Source organism: Cetorhinus maximus, chromosome 5 (genome assembly GCF_964194155.1).
Source record: "Cetorhinus maximus chromosome 5, sCetMax3.hap1.1, whole genome shotgun sequence".
In the NCBI taxonomy this organism is placed as follows: domain Eukaryota; kingdom Metazoa; phylum Chordata; class Chondrichthyes; order Lamniformes; family Cetorhinidae; genus Cetorhinus; species Cetorhinus maximus.
In genome coordinates, this window is record NC_135883.1 from 72,226,228 (window position 1) to 72,253,072 (window position 26,845).

The 26,845-nt window shown below is 44.4% G+C and overlaps 1 protein-coding gene across 3 annotated transcripts in view; it reads right to left on the minus strand.

Moving 5' to 3' along the window:
* Window positions 1-26,845, minus strand: part of LOC144680721 (macoilin-like) — a 207,830-nt gene that overhangs the window by 75,276 nt on the left and 105,709 nt on the right. For all 3 annotated transcript variants that reach the window (XM_078541996.1, XM_078541997.1, XM_078541998.1), the window contains one exon: window positions 8,281-8,404. In XM_078541996.1, the coding sequence (XP_078398122.1) occupies window positions 8,281-8,404 (124 nt within the window). The remainder of the gene's footprint in view (window positions 1-8,280; window positions 8,405-26,845) is intronic.

The following is a 26,845-nucleotide window of genomic DNA, read 5'->3' on the forward strand; positions in this document are numbered from 1 at the left end:
TTTCCTAGCCTCCAGCAGCCCTCCGAACGCTGGGGACCTAGGAAGTCCCTGCCACCACCTGCTGTAGATCAGACTGTGCACTGTGCTCACCAGTTTGTGATCCCGTGACTATTCTAGAGCTAGGACCCACTGATATTGCTGGGCTAGTAATCTAGAGACCCAGGGTAATGCTCTGGGGACTCGCGGTCGAATCCTGCCACGGTGGATGGTGGAATTTCAATTCAATAAAAAACTGGAATTAAAAGTCTAATGATGACCATGAAACCATTGTTGATTGATGTAAAAACCCATCTGGTTGACTAATGTCCTCTGGGGAAGGAAATCTGCCATCCTTACCTGGTCTGGCCTTCATGTGACTCCAGACCTACAGCAGTGTGGTTGACTCTTAAATGCCCTCTGAGCAAGGGCAATTCAGGATGGGCAATAAATGCTGGTCCAGCCAGTGACGCCCACATCCCATGAATGAATTTTTAAAAAAGGTGTGTTTCTCTGCGCTGGTGGAGGGTGTGGGTGAGCGCTGTGATGGAACGTCTAGGAGGGTGCCATCAGATTCCCCTTCAGAGGTTTCTTTGGGGCTTGATTGGGGGCTTTGGGTCATGGACTCTGTTGGCTGTTTGGCAAATGTGCCTGTGAAAGCAAGGGGAGGTAATTAATGCATGGCAGTGGCCCGTGAAACAGGACACATCACTCAGAGCATGGTTGTCTGATGGATGTTGCACTGCTGGATCCTCACTTGGTAGAGCAGCGCCGACCTCACCGTCAGTACAGGACCGGTCCCAGTCATCGCCGGCCAGCTGGATGGCTCTGTTTTCAAAGACTGTGAGGGCATTGATTTCAGGCATTCCTCCACCGGTCTGCGACCTCTCCCTGTTGTTGTGTGCCAGCTTGTCCTGCATGGATAGAGATGGAGAAAGTGTAAGCAGGATGCCTGCCGGGCCAGATGATAGATGTGCCTGGCATGTGTGGATGGTAAGTGATCCCATGGATGGGCTGAGGACAATGAAGGCATGCGTGAGAGAGTGAACGGTGATGTCCCTTGAACTGACAGTGAGTGAGGGCCCTGTGGATATGGGTGTGTGAGTTGAGAGTGATGAAAAGAGTGACTTACCCTGGCGGAACGAAGGAGATCACTCATCCTCTTGCGGCACTGGGTGGTTGTCCTCTTCTGAAGGGAGTTGGCACTGACCACCGCTGCCACCGCCTCCCAAGCCGGGTTGGCCACATTGCTACCTGTCCTGCAGCCAGAGCAGTGGTAGAGCACATTTTGGCGGGCCTCCACGGCATCCAGCAGTCACTCGAGGGATGCATCATTAAACTGGGGGCTACAGTCTTTTTTCCTTTGCTGGCCACGTCTCCTGGGCAGTGATGGTGAGCTGGTAGCGATAAGCGGTGTGCTGGTGGCTGCCTTTTAAACATGGCGGCCGGTGTGATGCGACGGTGGGGCGGTGGTGGGAGGGCAAATGAGAGCCATCGTTTTACCTGCCCGCTATTGCACTTAGTGCAAATCTGGGAAAATTCCGCCCTTAGTGGTAGGAAAACAAAAGTTAAGAATTTATGAGAGCACAAATGTGACACAGGTGTTTATACAAAATTCGCTTTGTCACGTAAATATTGCACAATATATTGTCTTCACATTGTTCATGTGTGCATAATTGGGCCGTAACTTCCGAGCCCCCAGATATGCTGGGGAATCCCCCTCGGAAGTTCTCAGGTAATGCTAACTTCCTCTGGATAATTGCCCTGCACTGGGAACCATCGGAAAATACAATTTAAATCACGTACTTCAGATGATTCCACCTGATGAACTCAATGGAATGACGGAAGAGGGCATTGGTCATCTCTTGGCGCACCAGTCCATGGCAGCATGTGAAATGCCACACACCGCTTGTAAAGTGACCTTCTTCTCCGATGCCCTCTCTGGATGACTGCCTCCTGAGCAGCCTCCCTCTTTGGCGCTGCCTGCTGCTGGTCTTGAGGCTCAGCTGTTGAGTGGTGAGAGCGCTCCTTTGTCACATCCTCTCATCCTGCTCCCAAAGTTGTAGGAAATTTGGGTGCATGAGACCCATAGGCTCTCGACCAAGTGAACTGTGTGAAAAAGGCAGACAGTGACTTGAGAACCTGTGTTTCCATGAGTTCACCCTTATAGCTGCTGGGCAGTGAGATTTTCCCACTCCTCCCATTATCTACACCCAAAACTCCACCCACCTCGCATTGGCCTCCTCCTGCTTGGATCTGCATGCCAGACAGTTACAAATGAGTATTTGAAAATGGCCAGCTACAGTGTATGAGTGACACTCATTTTGCAACCTGTGACCCTCCACCTCTCAGAAACTCTAAGGATGATGCAGGGAGGATGATACATGTGCACCCTCCCACCCCCCACCCCTGTCACCTTTGACTTTGTCCCCATCACCTTTGACCCTCCCAACATCAGTGTGCCTTCCTTCTGGATCCTGTCATCATGGAAGTGGACATGCCATCTCTCCCCATTGAGCCTACCCCTCATGCTCACTGAGATTCTTCCTCTGTTCTTTGACCCTCCCTGCATCGTCATATCCCGTGACCTGCCCAATGAGACCTTTGAACATCCCTACCTCAGACTAGAACCCCCCCGCCCAACCACTAAATGGAACTCCTCCCTGTGACTGTGAACATTCCCTCTGCCAGCCAGCACCCTGAGTTTGACCCACAGGACCCACATGTTTCGAAGAATGAGAGGTGATTTTACTGAGACATATAAGACCTGAGGCAGCTTGATAGGGTAAATATAGGAAGGATGTTTCCACTTGTGGGAGAGACTAGAACTAGGGGACATAGTTTAACAATAAGAGGTCTACCATTTAAGATGGAGGTGAGAAGAATTTTTTCTCTCAGAGAGTCATTATTCGGTGGAACTCTCTTCCCCAGAAAGCAGTGGAGACATTCAATATATTCAAGGCTGACCTTAGACGGATGTTTGATAGACAACGGTCGAGGTATATGGGGGCAGATGGCAAAGTGGAGTTGGACCACAACCAGATCAGCCATGATCTTACTGAATGGCAAAGCAGGCTCAAAGGGCTGAATGGCCTAGTCCTGCTCCTAAGTCCTATGTTCCTAGGTTCCTACACGTGGACAGTACTGACCTCACCCTCTATGCACACATTTTATTTATCCACAATGCCTGAATCCACCATCACCAACACACCCAAGATCCCAAGCCCTTCCCACTGCTCACTTCCATGCCAGGACCCCACCCTCTGTCATTCCTCAGCACCCTCTCCCACTCCTCCATGTTCCGACCCCACCCTCTGTCATCCCTCGGAGTCCTCTTCCACTCTTCCATGTCTCAAGCCATCCTCTGTCAACCAGGCGAGCATCGGCAGCTCGATTGACTACGATTTGGGGAAGGATGGTGTCTTTTATAAGGCACAGATCCTTTTGCTTAGAGACAAATCTCAATGAAAAAGCTGAAATTTAGTGCTCATGGCCATGGCAAATTAAGTGTGTCTTTGAGACATGTTGGAATTTTCTTTCTTCATCTGCAGAGTCCCATGAAGGCCTCAAGGAGTGGAAGGAATCAACACACGTGAAAATCCCAAATGTTTGGGACACTACGGTAGAAGTGACACCAATGTCGACAATGTACTCCTCACAACCCTTCAAGTGAAGAGGGCATTGGAAGATGCTACCTCGACCAGAGTACATGTGCAGCTCTCTACTCAATGTGCATCATTGTCTTTGCTAATATTGTATTCTCACAGGCCTGCATGAACAATTATGTGCCTAAAAGCAAATAGTGCACGGAACTTGTATGCCTGGTCACGCCAAAAATGCTAACAACCTTGTTAACATCTAATTCCTTTTTCCTGATAGAAAGATACGATTGCCTGAACATATGCTGGCCAACACAAGAAGCTGAGAAGCGTGATGTCCCAACATCTAGCAACTAAGAATAATAAAGCTAGTACTTCCAGGGCAGCTGGAGGATTGTGCAGAGCCCGCCCAGAACCGGGAAAAGCTACTGACCACTCAGAAGCTGAAGGCAGAGAAGGTAGCCCTGGAGCAGAAACTGAGGGAGTTTTCTGGGATCAATCAAGGCCTCTAGGAAAGGTTTGCATTCGAGCTATCAAGGCTCAAGTGCAGGCTCCAGGACCAATTTTTCAGTATCTGCATGCAGAGTAATATGCGTTTATGTAACTGCAACCCTTATGCAACAGCTATCTTACTGCTGAGCAGTCATTTTAAGCTTAATTATTACTCTTTCTTCCTGTTGCAGATAGAAGTTGCACATGCATTTATTCACGCAGTTGAGGTAAGCAGACATGCAGAGGTGCTTTACACTCCAATAGATGGGAAGGTATGGTTTTCTGAATGTTCCAGATAAAAACTATGCCAATTCACACACAAAGCATCTTTAAAAGTGATGGATATCTCAGGGGCTGATATATATATATATATATATATATATATATATAGTATATATACATATCATCTTCATTCATGCAGTCTGTATATGCACTATAATTTAGTCTATTATAGATCTTACATGCAGAACAGGTTCAATGCAGGGAGGTCTAGAGCTCACTGAGCGGCAGTTATTTTTCCATTTTTTATGTTTAATTGTTTTTCACTATTTGATTAACTTTAATGGTTTCAATGAATCAATGCTTATGTTTTCCCTCTTCCTTCTCCATCTGCAGCATGTTTCACTCATCATTTGAAAAAGGAGGGGGTTGAGCGAGGATGAGGTCTCAAAGGTGTAAAGCAAACTGATTGGTTGTATAACAGGGAAAATAATGGGCAGAATTTTACCGTCGGTGAGCGGGGGCGGGGCCCGCTAGCCAATGCATAAAATGACGCGGGATGACATCGGGCAGAACCCCCGACATCACCCCACCCCATTTAAATTTTCAGGAAGGCGGGGGCGCAGCAAAATCAGCTGCGGGCCCGCCGACCTGTCAGTGGCCACTTGAGGCCATTGACAGGATCAATCAAGTAATTAAAGGACCTGCCCATCCAACCTTAAGGTTGGCAGGTCTGCCAGGAGCCCCGGCAGCAACTAGAAAAAGCATGAAACCTCATCCAACGGCGGGATGAGGTTTCGTATAGGGTTTTAAAAATTGTAATAAAGATGTTATAGAGATTATGAATATGTCCCAACTCATGTGACATTGTCACGTGAGGGGACATGTAAGGGATTTTTCTTTTCTCTATTTTTAATATTTTTAAAAGTCGAGGCGATCTCCCTGAGGCTGCACTTAGCCTCAGGGAGATGGGTGCGCCCTTTCGTGCGCATGCGCGAAAGAGCGCACTCTCAATTTTAGGGATTCCCTCCCACCCGCACAGGGAGCGCATAACGCTTCCCAGTGGACATCACGCTGGGCGGGCCTTAATTGGCCCGCCCACGTAAAATGGCGGTGCAGCCCAGATCGCTGGCAGCGATCAGCTCTGTGCCCGCCCGCGATTGGGTCAAGCCCGCCTGCCGACAAACGGAAAATTCTGCCCAATGGATTTGAACCGTGAGCAAATTTGGCCTGGAATCAATCAGAATTTTGATAATGTACGTGAGTTATTTATGCTATCTCACTTCTTTTCCAGGAATAAAGTTGTTGACCCCTTACTGAAACCTTCATTTTGAGTTTTTTTTTGGCCTGTGATCAAGTGAGGAATTTTAATTTTGTACGCTTGGCATTTATCACAATAAAATTTGCACAGTTTTTATGCAAACTTTTTATTGAGTGTTTTGGCTGACCTGCAAATCTGCAGAATCACACTTAGTAATCTTGAGCATTTCCATTCAAACAAATACACATTGGAAGGGGGAGTTATTGACATCAGTTGATGCTCACCAGCAATAAATGAGATAAATAAATGCATGCAAGCTATAAATGTAAGTGCAATATAAAGCACAGCGGATAAATTGGAAAAATAACCAGTTCGGACTGGTAGTATCTATATCACCAACATTACTGGCACCACCATCCAGCTGACTGGTACCATTACCAGTATTAACTGGCAATTTCTACTGGAGCACCAGTTCTGAATTGTCCTCACTTCCTCATTCAGAATTGGTTCCAGCTGGTACCCATACTACTGGAACTTCCTTCTGGGTGTTGGTCTCATAAGTAGAGAGCTGCCCATGAGCCTCCCTAAAAGTGATGTGGTGCTGCCTGCTGATGACTGTGAGTGCTGTCTGAAGCAACATAGGCAAACAAGCCTCAAAGTCCTGAGCCAAGTGCAGTTCGCCAGGTGCACGTCGCTTGTGTTCAGTTGTGAAACAAGCGTGATGCTCGGATGATCCAGTGTGGGGGGATGATTCCGACGAGCTGGGCTTATAATGATATGCAGATGTATTACAATGAAGTTCCTGATGTGCGGTGGTGGGAAACACGGCCCACCACTGACGGGCGGAGTGGACGGTTGCAAACGTGTTTCACAATGTCGTGAAACTGATTTTTGGCCTTCCCACCATATTGTTCACTCACGCCTGCCATGATGCCCGATGCTAGCGGGCACAGAAAATTCTGCCAGATATTTCCACTTGCAAGGGCACTGGAACTAGTACAGGGTAATCACTAACAAATCCAATTGAGAAGTCACAAGAAACTTCTTTACCCAGAAAGTAGTTCAAATGTGGAACTGGTTGCATCACAGAGAAGTTAAGATAAAAAAGCATAGAGGCATTCAAGGGGAAGTTAGATAAGCATGTTTGGAAGAAAGTAGAAGTAAAACTTGATTAGATTTGATGAAGAATTATGAGAGGAGTCTTATGTGGAGCATAAATACCAGCAAGGACCTGCTAGGCTAAGTGGCCAGTTTCTGTGCTGTAAATGCTTTGTAATGACTTTGTAAACATGTTTCAGAAAGTTAAGTCTTGTCCAGACTTACCCATTTCCAGAGACCCATGGGCTTCCTTCCCCCTCCTCTTACAGTCCCAGCAACACCCACTAGTATAGCACTGCCAGGATTCATGGACCTGCCAGCTAAGCAGATTGGCCAGCAAGCTCCTGAGGGCAGTACTTCCTCCCAGTGAGGAGTGCAAGTCCCACTTGGCCCTTGTTTAGCCCACCTGCAGCACATTATGGTTGCAGGGCAGGCCAACACGCATACCGGGGGTGATTGCAGCAAGCCATCTGCATCACCGTAATATTCAGCCCTAGGTTTCAGCTTTTAACACATAAGTTATACCATAATCCTCAGTGAACAGCCATTTGGAATTTTCTATTTTAAATATGCAAACGTTGACAGCGATTAACCAACATGGGTTAAAGGAGGAATTGTGCAGTATCAGCTACTGAAAACAATGGTCCAGATTTTGTAATCATAAGTGAAGCAAGGGCACTTGCTGCTGATCTCAAAGAAAGTTGCACTGATATATTTAGTGATCTCTGTGATGAGCATATTAATTCTCTTGATGCGTAACTAATTGCAGCATAGTTTAATGGGAATTCCCATTGTAGTGCTGCAGTGATGCATTCAAGCTGTTCAAGGAGTCAATCACATTTCAGAATTCTCACAGACAGCCAACCAGGATATGAAAAGCACTAATAATCAAACAACCTTTTAAAAATTTTACAAAGCTTGAAATAAATATTGGAACACACATAGGGAAATAATGTAGGAGATGAAATAACTGAAAAAGGCATTAAAAAACTTGAAAAATGGAATTTTAAAAATCTAGTAACTAATCATAATGGAGAAATTTGACAACAAGCCACAAAAACGAAATTATTTTTTTAGGGCATATTGGTTGTTCAGTTATTATTCAGATTGTCATTAAAACCCATCTCATTGAACAAGGCTTAACTTTTTATGGGATTTCTAACAGTGATATGAGAGCGGCAAAGGGGAAGATCTTGCTAGATCAATTGATTTTGTAGATTGTGGCTCGGGGAGGGTAGGGGGGTCCAGAGTGCAGTCTGTGGGGGAGCAATAAATGACACACTTCAACTTCAGGATTTCCCCCTTAATTTGCACTTGCATTGCATCCCAAAGTTGTGGTCAAATTCAGAGGGACAATGCGAGCAAATTCTGTCAGTTCACCATCAAAATCCCCACAAATTCCAGGCCTATATTACTAAAGCAGAGCTGAACTGTTGTATAAGCACCAGCTCCTGTCATCTGATAAATTCATGGAGAAATCACCAGACCACAATTGTTCACTCCTTTATAGTGCCAAGAACAGCTGCGCAGAAGGATGAAATCAGCAGAAGTAATACATAAATTTGAAACCAAATTTACGTTCCAAAGTTCCAAGTGTCTAATAAATTCCAAAATTTATTAGATTCACTGACTTACCAGTGTGCTGCAAATGGGCGACAAAGATCTACATTGAAATTTCTTAAATCCTTAAATCTGATTGTTGCTTCTATATAAATAAAAAGTATCCAAAGAGACAATGTAGACAAGCAACCACCTCTATCTGCAGGGAAAAAAAAAATGAAAGGCTTAGCATTAGAAATTATAACATTGATAAACAGATCTGATCATATACAATTTACAGACATAATTACAATTGAAAGGTAAATTTAGGGCTTGTAGCGTACTTCACTGTCGTGTATGAGAACATAATCTGTGGCACCATTGTACAAAATGTGAACCAATTATGAAGTTAATTTCTAAAATAATTTTGTTGAAAAATGGCAATTGTTACTAATAATTGTGGCTTGTTCCAGTCTGTGGCATCTTCAAATTTTGCTTTTTTCCTACTGAAACCCTAAAAACTCTTATCACTGACTATCTGGTCAATCAAAAGCAATAGGAAGAGGCTGCAGAAGATCAAGGCTACATCAGAGGTTTTCAAAGAAGTGTGACAAAAACTCATGTAGGTTGTGCTTGTGAACAGGAAGGATAGAAATGCTTCATTTTAGATAGTAGTGTTGGCAGCTTATCTTCATTGGCAAAGGTCTGAGCTTTAAGGAAAAACTGGAAAAAATGGGTTTTAAAGCCTTGTCATGGTACATAAGATAGTAAACAGTATGGAAAGATAAACCTGGAAATCACTTTAAACTACATTGTGAGGGTAGGATAAGTAATGAACAGTAATTGGAATGAATTTCCAGATAGAGGCCCGAATTTTCACAGGGGTGGAAAGCTTTGCCAAAATGGCATCAGAGCCCTGATTCTGGACGCCCTGCCCCCAAACCTGGCACACACGATTTTCACCAGGATCTACGGGGCAGGTTGTAGTTTACACATCTTCACAGCTCTGGGCAGATCTGTCCAGACAGATGATTTGGTGTGGTTTATAAATTATATGAAGTGAATATCTTGAAAAATGTATCCTCCTTATATGTTGGTTCTTTCCTTTCCTCCATCCTATGAAGCTCCTTCTCTTCCATTAAAACTGGAAGCATTAAATGAAGGGTAAGACCAACTGGCCAAACAGGCTTGTCATATACAAGCATGGTATAAGTTTTGCACACCATTGTAGTATAAGGCACATTAAGGATTTACATGGGATTGAGTACAGTATCGCTCACACAGGGTTGTAAGAGAACGCATGACCTGCACCTAGGTATAAGTTTTGCACACCATTGTAGTATAAGGCACATTAAGGATTTACATGGGATTGAGTACAGTATCGCTCACACAGGGTTGTAAGAGAACGCATGACCTGCACCTAGGGGTCAGTCTAGTGTTGGACAGAGCCATGTGCATAAGTAGGAAATGGTGTAAGGAACATATATTTTCATTTCTGTTGGACTGCAACAACAGAGCCTGTTGGACTGTGGATTAGAATTACAATGATTGCAGGTTGAAAGACATGTCCACTGGAATAGGATGAGAGATATATACAATGTTGCAGTCCTGGAACAGACTGTGCCACGAAAGACGGGATGGAGCCAGAAAGGAGTCCTGGACCAAGGGAGCTGCCTGACAACAGCATTTTAATTGGCTACTGACCAGGTATTTTGTGTGAGAGCAGGGCAGAATAGCTCCTAGCCTGAAAGGAACAAGACCTAAAACCTCTTTCTCCTGTGTGTGGAAGATTCCAGTAATTCCACAATAATAGCTAACTGTTTTTTTTTTCTCCTCATATCTCTATAACCTGCTCTTTTTCTGAGGAAACTCCTTTAAAAAGGAAAAGGGGAAAACCACTGTTAGAGACATTGAAAAGCAAGTTCTCAACCAATGAACTAAATATTGAAAGTGCTGGAAGACCACCTCGTGTTATCAACAAGAACTGAAAGGAATTTGGAAGACATCGATCAAAATCAACTCACTGAATCCTGTACCCTGGATTGGTGCTACTGAACTGTTTTATCCCACCCTTAAAATCCATGTTTTGTGTGTCTTATGTGTCTTGTGTGTGTGTGTCGTATGTGTATGTTTGTGTTTGTGTGTGTGTGTGTGTGTGTGTGTGTATGTTAAGGGATTTAAGAGGGGGTAGAGTTTAAGTTACAGTGTTAGAAATTAGCAGTTCATATTTATTTATTTTGCCATTGGTTACCGATAGTTTGCTCAATAAACATTTATTTACTTATTGAGTTTACAAACCTGGTGCTCATATTCTGTTAACCTAAATTAAACAGTTAGGTAGAATTGGGGAAATCTGGTGGTTTGATCAAACTTTTCCACATTTGTCGTGGCTCAGGGAACAGTGGGGCTTGATATTACAGCGCACTATCCCCAGTGAGTCGTGACAATGGAAATAGCTCCTAATTTGAACCCTTTGCTGTATATATGTACATAGTTCTTATAGTTAATAAATACATGCAGTTAACCTACTTAAGACTTAGAAGACTTCAGTAGACCTACCAAATGGTATCCAACATGCTACAACATGGTGGCAGCAAATAGAAAAATCCAAAACCTTGCAAAAAATGCAGAGGAAACCTAAAATCCTGCAAGAATACAGGCAAATTCAAAGAAGCATTCTGACCTGACAAAAAGCTTAAATCATAATGAGTCAGAAGAATTGCTTAAAAGCAGAATTAACAACCAAAACTGATGAATTTCTTGAACTTTGGTCCAATCTGAACAACATTAAAGATAAGATGTGCAGTATGGAAGAGCAAATCCAGACATTTAAGGCAGAAAGGTAAATTCTATGAAATAAATTGAAGATCCAACGAATGAATTGGAAGAGTCTAAGGAGCAGGAGAAAGTTTCCAAAAAAAGCTGAATGCCCAGACGAAGTTGTTAATCTTATACAAGAGTCCTGCAGATAACTCCGAAACAAAATCAACTCAACTTACCAGAGTTGTTGTGGAGCTGGATGAAAAGATTCACAAGTTTGAAAAACAGCTGGAAAAGAAGTAATCAAAAATTTTGCTAAAATTGTGAAACAAGTGGGAATGAAGGCTCCATTGTTGAAACATGAGCTTTCATATGCATCGTGACAAGCCGCATGACAAAAGAAGGGGAATAAAACACTATGGGGGATGAACACAGCGTTCGTCAACCCCAGAAAAAATGGGATAAATCAACAACTACCTATCACCACAACTGCCAAATTGACAAAGAATGGTTCAATACCAAGGAATGGAAAAATAGGATAAAAAGATACCTAGATGCCAGAACAATCTCCAAATCAATAGTTTACCTGCAACAACAGAGCCTACCACTCCTCTGACAGTAGTGCGCATGACTTATGGAAGGGTTATAAGGCCTATGAGCCTATGAACTCAGAGACTTGAAGTGGGGAGATGGAGTAGTAATAACAATGAAAGTACATGGGGTAAACTAGAATAAATTGAAATATATTGGATAAAGACTTGTGGAGGTGTAGCATAAGGGTCTGGCACATACAGGGCTAACATGGGACTGAGTACAGTACCGCCCACACAGTGATGTAAGAGAACACATGACCCACATCTCGGAGTCAGTCTAGTGTTGGACAGAGCCGTGTGCACAAGCAAGCATGAGATAGCTCCTAGCTTGAACCCTTTACTGTGTATATGTGCATAGTTCTTGTAGTTAATAAATACATACAGTTACCCTACGAAGACTTCATCAGGGCGTAGTGAAGGGTATCCAACGCCCTGCAATAGCCATCACTCACATTTCTTCCCCACAGCCATATGGTCACCTCAGGCCAGTTTAGGGAAAAAACATTATAACCTTCAAAGTGATCAAACAAGTTCCAAGGAACCACACTGACTGGATCACACAATCCTCAATAATCACCTACCTTTTGTTCATGATTATGTTGGCCAGTATCAGGAACCTATTCAGCTCACTTCTGAGTGCTCATAACGAACCTACAATCATTGCACCTGCCAACAACTTATTTCAGAGATTGATGATGTTCTGTAAAAAGTATCATCGAACATATAACTACTTCTATGCTTATGTAACTAGGGCCAAGGTTTTCGTCCCCGGGTCGGGTTTGCCAAGTGAGGAGATTTCCCGGCTCGGCAAACCCGAACGTTAAAAATGTTCGCCCACAGGTTCAGACTTTCAGTTGGAGGGGGCAGGCTGAAACAGGAGTTGCGGCAGGTATCCCCAGAATGAATGAACAGGCTACTGGGTGCAGAGGCGGGCTGGGCACAAGGACTGCCTCTGTTCTCAGGCACTGTGTTTAAATAATCATAAACAAACAAATAAATAAAAACAACATCCCTCCAGCTCTCACCCCCCACATTTACCATGTCTCATCCATGCCAACCTTTGCCAACCCCTGTACCCCCACCCACTCCCCCTTTGCCCCAATGCCAACCCCTCTCCCCCCACTCACCCCATGGCCCCATACTTGTATGGCAAAATAGTGCCCCTCTATCCACCCCCATTGCTCTAGTACCTCTATGCCAACTTAGTGCCAACTTATGCCAGCCCATGCCCCCCACCCACCACGCTAACTCACCTAGTATACTTCAACTGTTCCTTGATAGCTTTGACACTTCCTGGATAACTTTAATAGGTTTGACAGCTGGACAGCTCCTTCACATTTCATTGACAGCTGAACAGTTGTTTGACAGCTGGACTGTTCCTTGACAGTGGGACAACTCTTTAACAGTTCTTTGACAGCTGAACAGCTCTTTGACAGCTTGTCTGTTCTGATGATTTTGTGCATAAAAAGTGTATAATCTTGTTCACTTTTAACAACCCCAAAGCGTGCCTTGCTTCTCCAAAGGGGTACCCTGGTTATCCAAATACATCCACCAAGCTCAGATATCTTTTTACCTATTCTAATCAGCACATGCTGGATTCCACATTCCTGTCCATCCAAAATCCCACTTCAATGGAAGCAGTTGGTGATTTAATTGGGCAACTGCCTCCATGAATCATGCATGTGTGAATACCCACCCAACTCTGGTCCTGCTCCTGCCCCCACGAAGATGGAAAATGCTGTGTTTGGGGACAGGATTTAGGATTTTCAGCCATTGCTGGGATTTTCACCATGACAGAGAGGTTTTCCATTGTGGTGAAAATCTGGGCCTAATGCTTAGATAACCTGATCCTTTCTAACCTTTCCAACTTAAATAATGTATCCTTATGATTGTCTAATTCTTTCATTATTCTTCTTTAAATTTCTGTAAAGCATCTTTAAAACAAAGGAGCATCCACACTTGGTACTCAGCACCTCCTACTGTGGCTCAGAAAAAGAATATCCCAATGGTCTCACAGGTTCTCAGACTTTTACCATTAAGGTTAGCTCTAAACAGACACAAGGTCAAAAAAAAGCTTTTAAAACTCCTCAATTTCTTCATACTGCAGGTACTTCCTACAGTCTCCGTTGATGCTGACACCAATTTTAGTTCTGTTTCTATTTGTTCATGGGACACGGTCATCACTGGTAAGTCCAGCATTTATTGCCCATCCCTAATTACCCTTGTTGTAGTCACTGGTATTCTATACTCCCACTGTAGCATTTACTTCAACGATCCTCTAGTAGCATCAGCGCAAGCATAAAAGAGAACGCCTGGACCGTGATAGAAAATACATCAATGCCATTATGGTGGTTAAACTGTCAAAAATGGATGCCACCCTAGAAATGCTGGGACACCCATTTTAAAGGCCAAATCTTGCCAGAAACTCAGGCTCTGCAAATTCAGTTTTCTGCTTTATAAATCTGCTCTATGGCACATATATTATGCTTTTAAAGAATGGAAGTAACTGCTCCAGTAGCCACATTGGTAAATGCATTGCCTTAGGTGGAAATGAGTCGCACAGGTTAGGAGAGTTCCATGTTCAATGTCTGCTCTGTGCTGATATAACTAATCTCCAGTAATGATGGTGATAGTGGTGCTTAAATGGCCCTCAATGCCCCAGGTAATCAACGAGAAATCCTGCTACTTATATAAGATGCCTGTGTGAAGCCTCCTCAAAGCTGATAGCTGCTATTGCTCACTGTTTAGATTATTCTAAGAAGAATGTCCAACACAGCAAGATAACAAAGGATGGCTGCTACGCAGGGCACTGTATATTAGCATGAATCAGTGCCCTCGAGAGAGAGAGAAAGGAAAACTCTGGTGAAAATGCAACAAATTAAAAAAAAACATCACATTTAGATTTATCTCATTCCAGTACATGTGCATGACAGTTTATAATAAACCAACAAGAAAAAACAAAATCTGCATAACCCTCATTCTGGTACCAGACTTAGTGCCGCCACAAAATGATTTTAATGTACTTCTATCCTTTACAGATTTCAGATAAAATTAGGCTAAACATTGGTTTTGCCAGTTATTTCATACAGGGGAGTCTTCTTTCCTCTTTAAATCTAAATCATATAATACTCCCAAGTGAAGCACCCTGCTATACATTGCAATGATATAACTACTTTACTGAGATTTTCCTTTTAGTGTAACATAAGCAATTTGAAGATATTCATCAGGGTGAGTCTAGTTTCAAAGGCAAACAGGGAAAACATTCTTTGAGCTAAATGTGAGTTCAAACATTGGTTTCAAGAGAAGGGTGTGAGTAAGTCAACTCAATAGAATCAGTACAGCTTTTAAAATTATTACAAAATTAAGCACATTTCTGAAACAAGCATTACACTATTAAGTAAAAGCAAAATGCTGCAAATGCTGCAAATCTGAAATAACAATTTTAAAGGACTGCTTATTTTGGACTCAAATCAACAATAAACTAACACGGTAGATACACAAGAATAATGAAACTGGTCTATACAATGGGATTGATATTGGTTATGTAACATATACATTCATGTGCATATCCTAATATATTAACAATGATAAGCAAGACTTTCCTCTGGCTTAGTGCCCGTTTTCCGGTATTATTCAGGCTGGTTGGGGTTGGGGGGTGGGGGTAAAAAAATTGAGTAGTGAGCCAGGTTGCCAGATTGCCAGATCCTTGCCCCTCCTGCCCATTTGTACAGCAAGTATCAATCTTTTAAACAGACTTGTGAATTAGTTCATTCCAAAATCCAGGTCACCTGCGATTACAGAGGACATGGTCAAGCAAAGTCCCAACATGGAAATTCCCACCCCCAACACACGCCCTCATGACCATTTTTGTGATGACCAAGCATTCTACCCAAATCAACCTGAATTCTTGCTCCTCCTGGCTCCACATCAATTATAAGAAAAAAAACCTTACCTTCTTAGTGGCAGCCATTTGCTCGACTACAATCATTCCTCAGAAACCTGAGCAGGCAGAACCAACACCTGCTCTGGCAGGCCAATTTCCCTAAGGGAAAGAGGTTTAAAACATGTTTGGCCCCTCTATAGTGTATGCTAGGAGCCTATTACCTGTTTCAGGTGGCCAACGCACATGTTTAAAATATGGCCCAACCCTATATTGATTAGGATATTTCTCAGATGCCCTTGGGGAGCAGGACATTGGTCCCATTAAATAGTACAACACAGACCAATATAATATAAACATGTCCCCACATGTGACTCATTCGCATGAAGAGGGACATGTTAAAACTGAGTTTAAAAAAATATTATTTATTTTTTTATTCATTGTTGGAATAAATTGTTGCAGGATGCCCATGGATGAGGTTTCGTTAAAAAGGCAAAGGCCACCTGGCCTATTTGCCTGCCTGCCAACCATAAGATTGGACGGGCAGTGAAAAATTCTACTTAATTAGCTGCTTAAGGGCCTTAATAGGTGTCTTAATTGTTGGTGGGCGCACTGCCAGCTCTCACATGCGCTCACCGACTGAAATATCACACGAGTCTGTGATGACATTGAGATGTTCGCCCGACGTCATCGCGCGCTATTTCACGCTCAGGTGTGTCAGGCGCACGCCCGCATGCTGAGCTGAAAATCCCGGCAAAATAGTCATTGCAGATGCAAAATTTCTCTCTGTTGCTTCCTAAAATACTTTAATTGCCTTCCCATCGCTGCTGCATGGGTTGAGGTCAAACGAAAGACAGAAGGAGATAGGAAGATATCAGGATACTGTCCCCATTTTCTTCCCAATTTTCCCAGTATCCCTGCCTCCAAAACTGCCTCAAACAGCTTGGGAAAATTCCACATGGCCAGGATTTTCAGCTCAGCATGCGGGCGTGCGCCTGACACACCCGAGCGTGAAATAGCGCGCGATGACGTCGGGCGAGCATCTCAATTTTATCACACACGCGTGTGATATTTCAGTCAATAGGCGCATGTGAGAGTTGGCAGTGCGACCACCAACAATTAAGACACCTATTAAGGCCCTTAAGCAGCTAATTAAGTAGAATTTTTCACTGCCTGTCCAACCTTTGCCTTTTTAACGAAACCTCACCCATGGGCATCCTGCAACAATTTATTCCAACAATGAATAAAAAAAAAATAACATTTTTTTCAACTCAGTTTTAACATGTCCCTCCTTCATGTGAATGAGTCACATGTGGGGACATGTTTATATTAATTGTAGATTCTTCTTTTTCATTTAAAAAATCTTCAGCTCCCTGAGGCAGATCTGTGACTTCAGGGAGCTTTCAGTGAGTGAGGCTCTCAGTGCGTGTTTCACACGAACTGAGCGTTAATTGGCCAACCAGCGTGAAATCACAGTCGGGGCCCGATTGCGGGCGGCGGACTGTTTCGCAGTCACTCCCGGGCCCGCCCGCCATGCCCGCTCAATGAGGGGAAAACCCTGCCCCATGAATATTTTGCCATTGCCAACAAACATATTAATACTTTTTCATGGTCAGTCCAGCAGGTGTCATACTTCTGTAAATTACAGTGGCATTCATCTTAAACATGAAAACCTCATCCTAAACTCGTAATAGTGCAAAAAGATGATCTGAGTGTGTTTGTGTATATATATGAATGTGTGTATGTGTGTGTGTATATATATATATATATATATACAAAACAATCACATGTATATATACAAAAATATATAACATATTTAATATATATATGTAGGAAGTTAGGTATGTGAAATTCAACATACAGCTTTTATATATTTCACATTTTTAATTGACTTAACTGATGCAGAGAAGGCACTCCATTTATTATTTATTTTCCAATGAAAGCTGAAGTTCTTCTTTGACCTTTGGTGTTGCTGTTGACATTGTTCTTGGAGTCAATCAGTTTAACACTTAGGAGGGCACCTGAGTTTCTTCGTGCAGATTGTTTTTCATTTACATGGTTTAAATCTAAATAGTTTTCTATATGACTGTTGTATGCTGGTTGTGATTGGATGACGAATGAATGCTGAGACATTGGAATGTTTAAACAATAACTGGTCTATTGGATATAACAGAACTATATACAGATATACATGCCTAGAGGTGTTACACTGTCTAAGCTAAAAGTATTCCCCCACTTGACTCTTGATCATGCGTCTCTTAAACCGTCATGTGGATGGTACTGTTTCCACAGTCCCACACATTAACCCTTTCAACTCTAATACTACAGTGACTATTGTGAAATTTAATTCTGCATTTGCTCTCAATCCCTGATTTAGATTATGTCACTGGTTCCTAATCTGCTAATTGTATCATACGCAGGTCAATTTGATCTCCGGATAAAGTAAAGCATCCAGAGCCCTCATTTTCAAATTTCACTTCCATCCCATTGCTTATAGCGTGTTGCAAATCGCGGCTGAAATTCAATCTGCAACATTAATTGAGTGATTTCTAAACAGTGGCCAGGATTTTACAGTCGGCATGCGGGGGTGGGCCCAACACACCGGCACATAAAATGATGCGTGATGACGTCAGTCTTGCGTCCCGACGTCACTGTGCACCATCGCAATATTTCAGAAGGTGGACGCTATGAGGACGGAGGCACGCCCACCATTCATTAATGGGCCGGTTAAGGACCTTCAGGCACCAATTGAAATCAATTTTGCATAGCCGTGTGTGATTTTCAGGGCGTCGCACGGGCGCAACGGGCAGGCAGGTAGGCCACATTTTCAAAAACCTCATCCAGGGGCAGGATAAGAGGGGTGAGTGGGCTCACTAATGCGAGTTGTTAGAACTTTAGTTTATTATTTACTGCTACTTGCTTGTGTGAACAGGACAACTTTATTTTGCTTCAGATGTGCTTTTACAGAAATAACAGGCTTCAGTTCAGGACTCCAGAGCAGTCATAACACTTGGGGTCTTGCGGGTATCAGACAGCCTTCCCTTACCCTGGGAATGGGGATTGTGCTCTCCACTGGAGGCACCTCCTCTAAGGAGAAAGAGAGGGGCAGAAGGGGGCGGAGGCCAGGAATCCATATTCAGCCTCCAGGGGAGCAACCTGTGGGAGGACAGGCGCAGGCACAAGGGGCGCAGGGTTAACTGGAAGTCCAAGGCAGAAGGGGCTGCAGAAGCCACCACTATCCTGCTGCCAGGATTTACAGGCGGCAATGCAGCTACCTCAGTATTTCCGAGGTACAATGCCGAAGAAGATTCCGCCTCTCAAGAGAAAGCGTGACCTCCATCTGTCAGATGATCGGCCCTGAGACCAACTCCAACTGTGTGGGTGGACACCCCATGCCAGTGGCACTGAAGATCACAGTGGCCCTCAATTTCTATGCCTCCGGCTTCTTCCAAGGATCATTGGGGGATCTGTGTGGAGTCTCCCAATCAGCTGTCCATAGTTGTGTCAAGCTGGTGACAGAAGCTCTGTTCAGGCATGCATTGACTTTCATTCACTACCGCACGGACAAGGCCAGTCAGGCAGAGCGAGCCAGAGCCAGGGGCTTTGTAGCGATTGCTGGGTTCCCCCGCATCCAGGGTGCAATAGACTGTACACATGTGGCCATCAAGGCGCCAGCAGGTGAGCCCGATGCCTTCGCCAACAGGAAGGGCTTCCACTCCATGAACGTGCAGATAGTGTGTGACTACAGGATGCTGATTCTACAAGTCTGTGCAAAGTATCCTGGAAGCTCCCATGACGCTTACATCCTGAGACACTCCCAGGTGCCGAGGCTCTTCAGTGCTGCAGCCCGGCTGGATGGACGGCTGCTGGGTAACAAGGGCTATCCCCTCAGAAGGTGGCTCATGACACCTCTCTGCCATCCAAGAACAGAGGCCGAGCAGCAGTACAATAGGAGCCACGGCACCACAAGGGCTGTGGTAGAGAGAGCCATAGGTCTTCTCAAGATGCGCTTCTGATGCCTGGACCATTCAGGGGGCGCACTGCAATATACCCCAGATCGTGTGTCACTGATAGTGGTTGCATGCTGTGCTCTCCACAATCTGGCACTAGAAAGGAGGGATGCAGTGGAGGAAGAAGATGTTGACGCAGCTGCTCTGGCAACAGATGATGAGTCTAGTAGTGAGTCTGAGTCCAGTAGTGAGTCTGAGTCCAGTAGTGAGTCTGAGTCCAGTACTGAGTCCGAGTCCAGTCATGAGGGCTCAGCCAATTTGTGACTCTGGAGTCGCAAGGCACTCATTCCAAGCAAAAACAGAATTACCTGGAAAAACTCAGCAGGTTTGGCAGCAGCGGCGGAGAAGAAAACAGTTCTGTTGAAGGGTCATGAGGACTCGAAACGCCAACTCTTTTCTTCTCCGCCGATGCTGCCAGACCTGCTGAGTTTTTCCAGGTAATTCTGTTTTTGTTTTGGATTTCCAGCATCCGCAGTTTTTTGTTTTTAACTCATTCCAAGCAGCCAGGGCTCACCCCCTTTCCCAGATGCTGCCTCATTGACGTTTGCCACTCACACTCTAAGACCTCTGAGGTCTGAGGGTTTGGTGGGGTGGGGGGGTGTGGGGGATGGTGGGGGCGCTCCTAACTGCTGTGCTAAGAGACCCAAATCCAGCACGGTGCTCACCCTTCCGATCGCAGGAGGTCATTAAAGCGCTTTCAGCACTGCACCTATGTGCGCCTCACCACATAATGGGAGCTCACCCTGGACGCCACCTCCTCCCAGGCAGGCGGGGGGAGGAATGCGAGTGGGCCAAGTGCAAACTTCACGCATGCGCACGAGTGAGCGCTTCATAATCTTCCTGAGGCATGGAGCTGCCTCAGGGAGATGAAGCATTGTTAAAAAAGGGAAATAAAGAAAACAATAATTTAATAAAACATGTCTCCTCATGTGACTCTGTCACATGAGCAGGGACATGTTATTATCTCAAATGCAAAACTTTAATTTTTTTTTGCTTTGGGAAACCTCATCCCGCTCGTGGATGACATTTCCAAAAAAATGCAAATTTAGGTTAATTGATTATTTAATGGCCTTAACAGGCCTTTTAATTGTCAGCGGGTGCGCTGCCAATTCTGACGCGTGCCCACCGACTGAACTATCGCACGACTGCGCGTTGACGTCAGCACACTCGGCCGGCATCAACACGTGTCATTTCACGCCCGAGCGAAAATTTCTCCCCTTAAAGTAACAATGACTGTTAGTCTTGCTGGTTGTAGTAACTGAAGTTATAGCCTCTCCTGCTGTCTATCAGGGGTCACGTGATGTTCTTGGAGGCTCCGACCAATTATCCCTAAGCAGGGGAAATCCAGGGGCTGGGGCTTCCTGACGAGAGTCCTGATCGAGCTCTCTGTAATAAAGTTTATTTGTTTCTTGTTGAAATCTGTCCGGTCCATCAAGTCGTTACATTTGGCGACGAGGGTAAAATAGCTCCGACGCTGCACCTCGCCTTGTTAACATGAATACATCGAATCTTAAGAAAAGACTACTCACCAGTCATGCCATTCTTCGGCAGAATCAATCCTTATGATGCGACCATGGAAGACTGGAGCCAGTATGTAGAGCACCTCGGGTTTTATTTTGTAGTGAACGAAATTCCCGCGGTGGAAAAGCAGAAAGCCATCCTTTTGAGTGTATGTGGCAGTAAGACATTTAATTTCACTCACAACCTGACGGCCCCGAGCACGCCCAATTCTAAGTCCTTTAATTAATTAGTGGACCTCGTGAAAATGCATTTTCAGCCGTAGCGAACCATAATAATGCAGTGGTTTAAGTTTAATTCCAGAGTTAGGGCCCTGGGTGTGTCTGTCACAACCTATGTAGCGAAGCTGAAGCAGTTGACAGAACGCTGCGACTTCGGGGACACATTAAATGATTTGCTGTGGGACCGATTAGTTTGTGGAGTTCACGATGATGCCATTCAGCACCGTTTACTCGCCGAGGTCGACATTGACTTTAACCGCACCCTAGAAATCTCCCTCACCATGGAAAGTGCTGTGAGAGACTCAAGGCTTTGCAACACATACAACATAGCGCTGTTCTTCATGTGGGGCAGGAACCTACTGCGGGCATGGTGTGAAAACCAGAGACACAGCAATGAAGTGAGGGGCATTGTCCACTGTTGGAAACATGAAAAGGCCTAGTAGGAACACTTCAGCAGCGACTTCAAGGTTAATTTGTTATAGATGTGGGGGTAACCACAGACCAGACACCTGCAGATTTAAGGAGGCAGAATGTCATTATTGCCATAAGAAAGGTCACGTAGTAAGGCAATGGAGGGTGAAGCCGAAACAGCCCGTAAAGCAGCAAACCAAAATGATTGCATTAAAAAATACGGCAGAACCTGAAGCTGCCAACACCGACATCTATTCCCTAAATAACAATACCACTGTAAAAACCAAACCCATCTCTGTCACAATCCAAATTAATGGGAATCCACTAATAATGGAGGTGGATAAGGAAGCCTCAACTGCAGTGGTGGGAGAGCACACGTTTAAATGCCTAAAAGGTACCTAGCCACTGAATCTGGAGCGGACAACTGCTAAACTGGAGACATACACTGGAGAACCTATTCAGGTAAAAGGCATCACCACAGTGCCAGTGTCTTATAGGCCAAAGACAGCCCAGCTTCCAGTGATAATGGTGACAGGAGAAGGATCTGGTCTTCTGGGCCGAGGCTGGTTACAGAAAATCAAGCTTGACTGGTCTAAAATATTTCACCTGAAGACAGGAGGAGTTCCTGAACTGCTAAGGAAATATGACAGTGTATTTTGGGACGAATTAAGAAAGTTAAAATGCTTGCAAGCAAAAATATATGTGGGTCCTCAAGCAACACCACCTTTCTTTAAGGCCAGACCTGTGCCTTTTGCATTGAAGGAGAAGGTGGATGCACAACTGTGCCACTTAGAAAAGCTGGACATCATCCAACCTGTCCAATTTTCGAAATGGGCAACACCCATAGTTCCAGTGGTTAAGCCTGACCAAACCATACACATTTGTGGGGACTATAAATTGACTGTAAGGCAGCAAAATTAAACAAATACCCCATTCCAAGGATAGACAATTTATAAGCAAAGCTGGCTAGAGGCAGACCCTATACAAAATTGGATATGAGCCGTGCTCACCAACAATTAAAACTGGATAGCACGTCAAGAGAATACATGACTATTAACACACACAAGGGTCTTTATAAGTACACTCGCCTACTCTTTGCATTATCGTCTGTATGCGCCATCTTCCAGAGAACAATGGAGAATCTTTTGAAAGGACTTCTCCGAGTGGTAGTATACCTAGATGATGTTCTGATCCAGAGTCAACCGAGACCGAACACTTGGCCAACCTGGAGGAGGTGCTTAGAAGGTTCATGGAAGCTGGCCTTAAAGAAGGAATCATGTACATTTCAAGCACCAGAAGTTACCTACCTAGGTCACAGGATGGATGCCATGGATTTGCATCCAGTAGAAGAGAAAGTTAGGGCAATAAAAGATGTGCCCTCGCTGTCCAATGTAACTGAACTCAAGTCCTTCCAGATCAACTACTATAGCCGCTTCTTGCCTAACTTATCAACTGTGTTAGCACCATTACACTGTTGGTAAAAAATAATCACTATTGGTTGTAGAATTCACAACAGGAAAAGGCCCTTGTGAAAGTAAAGAAACTGTTGCATTTGTCGTACTTATTGGTACATTACGACCCATCAAAAGAGTCGGTATTAACATGTGATGCCTCTCCTTATGGTGTAGGAGCTCTGTCATTACATAGAATGAAAAAAGGATCAGAAAGGCCCATTGACTATGTCTCAAGAACGCTCTCCGCAGCCAAGAAGGGTTATTCCCAGCTACAAGAGGAAGGTTTATCAGTGGTATTCAGAGTGAAGAAATTCCACCAGTACCTGCATGGACGACATTTCACCACTGTGTCAGACCATAAACCATTAATGAGTTTATTCAGTGAGGTTAAAGCCATTCCGCCAATAGCATGAGCAAGAATACAACGTTAGGCTTTGATGTTATCTGTGTATGCGTATACCTTTATGTACCATCCTGGCTTACATATTGCAAATGTGGATGCACTCAGCCATCTCCCGTTACCAGATAGCATTGTACATGCTCTAGTGCCACAAGAAGTTGTGTTATTATTGAATTTCTTAGATTCTCCACCTGTGTGCACGAAGCAAATTAGAAATTGGATGAACAGAGATCCAATTTTGTTGAAAGTCAGAGACCTTGTTTTGCAAGGATGGTCAAATTCACCAGTGTCTGAAGATATGAGACAATTCCATGTGCGAAAAACAGAGTTAAGTTGTCAAGTTGGAATTTTGTTGTGGGGATCAAGAGTTGTTGTCCCTTTGCAAGAAAGCCACTCTTGACAGAACTTCACAGTGCGCATCCAGGCGCATTGAAGATGAAAATGCTTGCGCAAATCTATGTCTAGCGGCCAGACATTGAAAACATGGTCAAGTTTTGTCTCCATTATCAGCAAGACCAGAAGTTGCCTGTTTCAGCTCCATTGCATCTGTGGGAGTGGCCTAGTCAACCCTGGGTTAGGCTACATATTAATTATGTAGCACCATTCTTAGGTACCATGTTTTTGGTGATCGTAGACGCACATTCGAAGTGGATGGGTGTATACGACGTCAGGTCAACAACATCGAGTGCAACTATCAAGAAGCTGCGTCATTGTTTAGCTTACATGGCCTACCTGAAAACGTTGGGCAGGATTTTTCAGTTGACATGCGGGGGGGGGCCTGACATGCCGATGCATAAAATGACACGCGATGATGTCAGGTGTGCGTTCCGATGTCATCGCGCTGAGTTGCGATGTTTCGTTCGGCGAGTGTGCACTGGAATCGGCTGTGCGCCTGCCAATATGTAAACTGCCTATTAAGGCCATTAAGGAACTAATTAAGGTTATTGTAAATGCTGCCTGTCCAACCTTAAGGTTGGCGGGCAGGCGAAAAAGCCAAGCGGCCTTCACGTTTTTTAGGAAATCTCATCCACGAGCAAGATGTGGTTTCCTAAAGCTTTTATTAATTAAATTTTAAATTTTTCATAAATATAAAAACATGTCCCATCTCATGTGACACAGTCATATGAGGAGACAAGTTTAAATACATTTTTAAATCTTTTATTTAATAATTTCAAAAGCCCTTCAATCTCCCTGAGGCCACTCCATGCCTCAGGGAGATTGAAGCATGAAAGAGCTCTGGCCCCGACTCTCCCTCCTCCCCCACCCCAGCCGCACAGGTAACGCCGAGCATCACCACTCACGTCTTACGCTGGGTGGGCCTTAATTGGCCCACACGCATAAAATGACAGCGCCGAGCTGATCGCGGGCGGCGATCGGCTCCACGACCACCCCTGCCCGCTCCCACCGAGCCCGGCCACTGCCTGAAAAATTCAGGCCATCGTTTCTGATAATGGTACAGTCTTTACCAGTACAGAGTTTCAGAGATTCATGTATTTAAATGAACTCAGACATATTAGAACAGCCCCTTACCATCCCTCATCAAATGGTTTAGCTCAGAGAGCTGTGCAAACTTTCAAATATGAAATGAAGAGGTTATCAGAAGGGACTCTAGAAATTTGACTTTCCCGCTTTCTTCTCACTTATCGCACAATGCCACATTTGACTACAATGGGTTCAATGGCGTCTGAATTATTGATGAAACGCCACCTATGTAGAAGGTTAAGTCTGGCATTAACAAACATAGAGGGGGAGGAAGAGAGGAATCAGAGTAATCAAAAATTGAATTCGAGTAACATCCCCAAAGTTCAAGAGAGTCGGGGGGCAGAGGTGAGTATGGTGGTCATTACCAAGGAGAAGAGGCTAGGAAAACTGAAAGGTCTGAAGGTGGATAAATCACCTGGACCAGATGGATTACACCCCAGAGTTCTGAAGGAGATAGCTGAAGAGATAGTGGAGGCGTTAGTGGTGATCTTTCAGGAATCACTGGAGTCAGGAAGGGTCCCAGAGGACTGGAAAATCGCTAATGTAACCCTCCTGTTTAAGAAGGGAGCGAGGCAAAAGATGGGAAATTACAGGCCGATTAGCCTGACCTCGGTCGTTGGTAAGATTTTAGAGTCCATTATTAAGGATGAGATTCCAGAATACTTGGAAGTGCATGGTAAAATAGGGCAAAGTCAGCATGGTTTCATCAAGGGGAGGTCATGCCTGACAAATCTGTTAGAATTCTTTGAGGAGGTAACGAGCAGGTTAGACAAAGGAGAGCCAATGGATGTTATCTACTTGGACTTCCAGAAGGCCTTTGACAAGGTGCCGCACAGGAGGCTGCTCAGTAAGATAAGAGCCCATGGTGTTAGAGGCAAGGTACTAGCATGGATAGAAGATTGGCTGTCTGGCAGGAGACAGAGAATGGGAATAAGGGGGTCCTTCTCAGGATGGCGGCCGGTGACTAGTGGAGTTCTGCAGGGGTCAGTGTTGGGACCACAACTTTTCACTTTATACGTTAATGATCTAGATGAAGGGAGTCCTAGTCCAGGATTCTCTTAAGGTTAACTTGCAGGTTGAGTCGGTAGTTAGGAAGGCAAATGCAATGTTGGCATTTATTTCAAGAGGACTAGAATATAAAAGCAGGGATGTGCTGCTGAGGCTTTATAAGGCTCTGGTCAGACCACATTTAGAATATTCTGAGCAATTTTGGACCCCGTATCTCAGGAAGGATATGCTGGCCCTGGAGAGGGTCCAGAGGAGGTTCATGAGAACGATCCCAGGAATGAAAGGCTTAACATATGAGGAACGTTTGAGGACTCTGGGTCTATACTCGATGGAATTTAGAAGGATGAGGGGGGATCTGATTGAAACTTACAGAATACTGAAAGGCCTGGATAAAGTGGACGTGGGGAAGATGTTTCCATTAGTAGGAGAGACTAGGACCTGAGGGCACAGCCTCAAAGTAAAGGGAAGATCTTTTAGAACAAAGATGAGGAGAAACTTCTTTAGCCAGAGAGTGGTGAATCTATGGGATTCATTAGCACAGAAGGCTGTGGAGGCCAGGTCATTGAGTGTATTTAAGACCGAGATAGATAGGTTCATGATTGGTAAGGGGATCAAAGGTTACAGGGAGAAGGCAGGAGAATGGGGTTGAGAAACTTATCAGCCATGATTGAATGGCGGAGCAGACTCGATGGGCCAAATGGCCTAATTTCTGCTCCTATGTCTTATGGATATTCATAGCAAAGCTCATGCATTTACTGTAGGAAACACAGTATTTGTGTGAAATTTCGGAAGTGGACCTTGTTGGGTTCCTGGAACCATTGTCTCAGAGACTGGTCCCTTATCCTTCCAGGTTAACTTGCAGCAAGTGGAAGACAGAATCATTTGAAAACATGTAGACCATATTCGTGATAGAGGGAATTTCCA